Consider the following 5068-nt stretch of genomic DNA (forward strand, 5'->3'; position numbering starts at 1 on the left):
TATATTATATGTCTAAATAATAGCATTGCACAAATTATAATATATTATATATATATTATATATATATTTTTTTTATTTTTATTAATTTTTATATATCAAGATTAAAAAATTTACTAGTTTAAATATCTTTCCTTAAAGAAAAAAATTGAAAAAGAGTTAAGGATAAATACTCACTAAATTGTCTCATGTTTATAGATAGATAAGCCAAAGATAATTTTACTGTAACTATTAACGCTTATTATTTCCGTACATTTATTACACTTGAAACTCTTTTCTTCTTGCACGCACAGATTCGATCGCAGTTCGATACTGATATAGATAATTTCTCAACGATCAGTTCTCATGTTATACTTCAAGATTACCGGTTCTTGATCTTTATTTGGCATCGTATTGAAAGTGGTATAGAGATCGAAACTAGTCTCTGTTGAAGAAGAGCGAAAAAAAGATGTGATTTTGCGATAGAGAAATGATCGATATACGATCACTTATAATGAAAAAGGTGTGTTAAATCTGTACTTCTTAACATATATATTTCTATTTCCAGGGCTTCAAGGTATTCTTCTTCACAGTAGGTGGTTTCTACATCGCGTATCTGTTGCTTCTTATATTAAGGGCATATAGCGAACTACGATCTATGCCATACTTCGGTAAGCATATTTCTTAATTACGTGACTAATAGAACACAATATTATTTGGACAGTACACACACAATATTTGCGTACAGTTGGTAAAAAATCACGTGAAATTCATTCATTTCATGCAACAAAAAATGCCAGATTGACTGGACTAATTCATTTTAGAATAATCTACAATTATTATAATTATTTAAGCGTACGATTCGTTTTACAGATTTACGTCTACGATTTTTGACATTGCTTGCCGCGGTGGTCGCCGGTGTCTGCAGTTTGGTCACTGCACGTCAATTCGGAGCTGGTGTATTAGAAGATAGCTTCGCTTCTCGCCTCTCCACTTATTATCGCACATCCGCGCAGTTTATGGCTCTTTACGGTCTCCTTAATTTTTATTTGTACACCATGGCATATGTTTACGCACCTGCATTGCAGCAAGTTTATGGGCAACGTGAGTATCTAGAAACAATTATTACACTCCATGCATTTAATCTTCGATATAAGATTTATTTATTGACAGCATTAAATTTTAAAATTTTACGAAATAAGATGAAGATATTAACAAGGAGATTTTATGATATCCAATCGATTTCAACGAAACTCGTTGTAGCGATAGATATTCACAAGTGTTATTACTGGATAAAAGTGTTATACTGGATAATAGTCACTATTCAAGCGTTTGCGAGAAAATCAAAGTTGAACATTTCGAACGCCTAATAAGTCAGTTCAGTAGATCGTTTGATCGTAGCTACTTCTAATGAATAAAACTCATTTCGTTCGATGCATTTTTGCACTAAATGAACGAATTTGACAAAAACGGAAGTCGCTCTGTCCCGCGGAATCGAGATATTAATTCTTAAAGTTGACAGATATTTAGATTAAGAAATCTATCACATCGAGGATATTGAGAATTACACAAATTCTCTGTTTTAAAAACACAATTTTGCTTTAGAAATACAAATTTTCTTCTTTAAAACACAAATTATTTTTTATATAATTTTTGCAATTTTCAACTTTGATTTTCTCGCAAACGCTTGAGTAATGACCATAATCGTTTTACCTAATAATACTCGTGAATACTTATTGTTACAATGAGTTTCATTAAAATCGATTGATATCACATCGTGAAGTCTTCTTGTAAGAATCAGGAAAAAACTAAAAAATATAAAAAATTTCTTAAGTAACATTGATTTATTGAATGAAAAGATTTATTCTGTACCTACATCATTAATGTTATTTATAAAAACATTCGTAATGTTTTTTTATTATAATTGGCCTCATTATTGGTTCTTTTCTCTAACTGTCTTCAATTATGAAGTATAATTATAAAAAGATTTTATAAATATAATTTTCTTGTTTACTTTTTTTGTTTCTTGTGTATTACACTTATAACTTCGTTAATTCAAATATGTGAAATCATATTATTCATATTATGAACATAATTTCTTTGTTACATTTATTACAGATTCATCGATAACGAAAGATAGCCCTGCGTTCTCGATGTTCAATGATTCGGAGGAGGAAGTAATATATGGATCGGACGAGGACAGTCGGCGACCGTTAACTCGCGCTCTACGAAACGCAGAGGACAGTGACTGAGGGCCTTAAAAAAATTTCATATTTTATGCTAATCATTATCGAAAGATAAATCGTTACATAAAAAAGTCATCGAGGAGACTTTCGATTTATATTTCTATTCTGATTCATAGTCATACTGCCATCATATTAAAAGTTGGAAAAACAAACTAAAAATGTTCATGTAAGTAGCTTGTTGATCAAATGTTAATTGTAAAGAAAGACTTTGTGTCATGTTTATGCAGACTCTAAGGAAGAGATGCATATTGTACATAAACTGTGAGTATATACTAATATGAATTTATTAAGGTTGGGAAGTAACGCGTTACTTGTTTTTATTATAAAGAGGAATGGATACATATCACATTATTATATTAAAATGGATTCAGATTTTCAGAAGTACGCATTTGCAAACGTTGAAATGAATCTTTTTCAATCCCAATGTATTTTTATTCATTTATGAATTGCATGACAGTACATTTTTATGCCCTTGAATTAAAAAAAATTTCAGTTCTATAAATATATTGTGAATAATACTGCTCAATTCAATATTCTGAATATGAAATGCAGTACTCCAATTCAATTGACTACAAACTTGAAACAAAAAGTGAAATGGACCATTCTCGTTTACTAAATTGTCGTTTACTAAATTGTTGTTTTTTTTTTTATAACGATCGTTGCTTTTTTCTATCTGTAATAATAATAGAGTTTTTGCAATAACGTGAATCCAGATACAGTGAACCCTAAAATCACATTATCTTTTTCTTAAATAATTGTTAAGAAGAAAATAACCTGATCTTAGCGTTTATCGTTTGGAAAAAATATAATAATGGTATTGTAAAAATTCTTTAATGTCGTTACATTTTTACAGTACTTAATGCTAAATTTAGTAAGCTGTTTAGTAAGCTTTATCGCTACTTTAATGCCTTATTATCTTTATAACTATTCAATTGGTTGCATTATTCTTATGTATAATTGGAGTTAAAAAAATTTTATAATAGAAATTCAAATATCAAAAAATATTTTATATCTCGCATTTTAGACGGTATTTCGATAGTCACTATATATTGAAAATCTATAGTATACAGATAATGTGAACTATAAATTTTCAATATTAGTGTAATGAATATTGAAATGTACTTTTTTAACAATGATATTGATATTTAAAAGCAATGTTTAATAAAAATTTTTAATCAAATTAATGTTTATAAATTAGAATCTAATTTCCCCAAAATAAATGTATACTAAAAAATAATAATATTAATATATAGATATATATATAAAGAATTATTGAAGATTTATTAAAGATAAATTTAATGAAGATAAATTTAATGAAAAGAAAAGTTTACTATAAGATTAGCTTAAATTTTTAATTTTAATATTAACTTTTATGATTAATATTGGTTATTAAATAACATAATTTTTTAACTTAATACTTTACTTTAATAGACATTACAATAAAATAAAGCAAAAGTAACGAATCGTTATCTTCTAAGTCCTAAATAATACTAATATATTCCTTTTTAAAATTGGTAATAAGTAACGGCAATCAATTATTTTTTACAAAAAGTAATAGTAATGGTAACGCGTTACTTTTATGAAATAACGTTTGCAACCTCTGGAATTTATGTATCGCATTATGCAAAAAAGTAACGTAAGAATTGATTGAATGAGGAAAACATGGATAGAACGATAGGAATAAAAAAAAAGAAAAAGAAGAAATTTTACAAATTTATAAAATGTTAAATGTTGAAGAAAAATGTAAGATAAAATTTCTATTGAGTTGTTTTGATTTATATTTTTATAGCAAAATTTTAAGTGAGGCAAAATTTTACAAATGAATAAGATAGCTAAACATGACAAAATTTTATGTTTCGCAATATTAAATTTTATGTATTAGTTCATTTATAATTCTAAAATTATACAGAAGTTATTTGTGGGTTATTTTCATGTCCATTTTTGTCGAACTTAGTGAACATTTTATGTATATCTTAATTGTTGTGCTTGTTTTATGGTAAAACTTGTTTTAGGAATCCTGTCTGTAGATGTTCTTTGTCAGAGATGGTAAATATTTTATAAAATTTTGTAACAAATTGATTGTTGACTATTTTTATGTTGAGTGATGTTATGACTCAGCATGTAGATATCTTTACAGCAACATTGCAGCAATTTACATTGAAAGATTGCAATATTTCATAAAACATTGCTGTATAATATTGCTGCAATATTTAGAAAAACAATATTTGTAAATATATTGTTGCAAAATTATGCAATATTTTAATCATTAATCCAGTTTTATTAATATTTTAACATTACTGCTTAGCATTACATTTCAAGATACACACGATAAAGTTATGATAAAAAAATACTTGGAGGCCTAAAAAGTACATTCGAAAGAGCTTGGAAATTTCTAAACTTGTTAACTCATTTTGCATACGCTTTCTTATAAACTTTTTATAGATTTTCTGAACATTTTCTTTTTACGAGGACCGCGTCCATGTCGTGATGAAGCTCGCGTATGTGTTAAATACAATATTGCAACAATATATTTCAATATTTCCTAAGGTATTGTTTTTTTAGTGACAAATCCCTTCAGGAAGGAGAGTCTTTCATTTCTTTCTATATTTTGAATAAGAAAGATATTGAGATGTTGAAGAAAATTTTACTACGTCCGAAACTCTGACTAGCTGTGTGATTAAATAGAATGAGAAGGAATGTGAGGGAGAGAATATGAAAGGACATTTATGAAAAAACAGATGCCCTCGCAGATGCACACACAAAGGCGAGTTCTACTAAGGCATCCTAATATGAGTATTATAATATAGGTATTCGCATCCACTATTTTTAATTATTTTACTCTCTTG

General features: G+C 27.5%; 1 protein-coding gene across 1 annotated transcript in view; it reads left to right on the top strand.

Moving 5' to 3' along the window:
* Nucleotides 1-2228, top strand: part of LOC108690931 (transmembrane protein 181) — an 8697-nt gene extending 6469 nt beyond the window's left edge. Inside the window, exons 11-13 of the mRNA XM_018198485.1 lie at nucleotides 545-647; nucleotides 850-1080; nucleotides 2095-2228. Coding sequence (XP_018053974.1) covers nucleotides 545-647; nucleotides 850-1080; nucleotides 2095-2228 — 468 coding nt within the window. The remainder of the gene's footprint in view (nucleotides 1-544; nucleotides 648-849; nucleotides 1081-2094) is intronic.
* The last annotated feature ends 2840 nt before the right edge of the window (nucleotides 2229-5068 follow it).

Source organism: Atta colombica, unplaced genomic scaffold (assembly GCF_001594045.1).
Source record: "Atta colombica isolate Treedump-2 unplaced genomic scaffold, Acol1.0 scaffold38, whole genome shotgun sequence".
NCBI classification, from domain to species: Eukaryota; Metazoa; Arthropoda; class Insecta; order Hymenoptera; family Formicidae; genus Atta; species Atta colombica.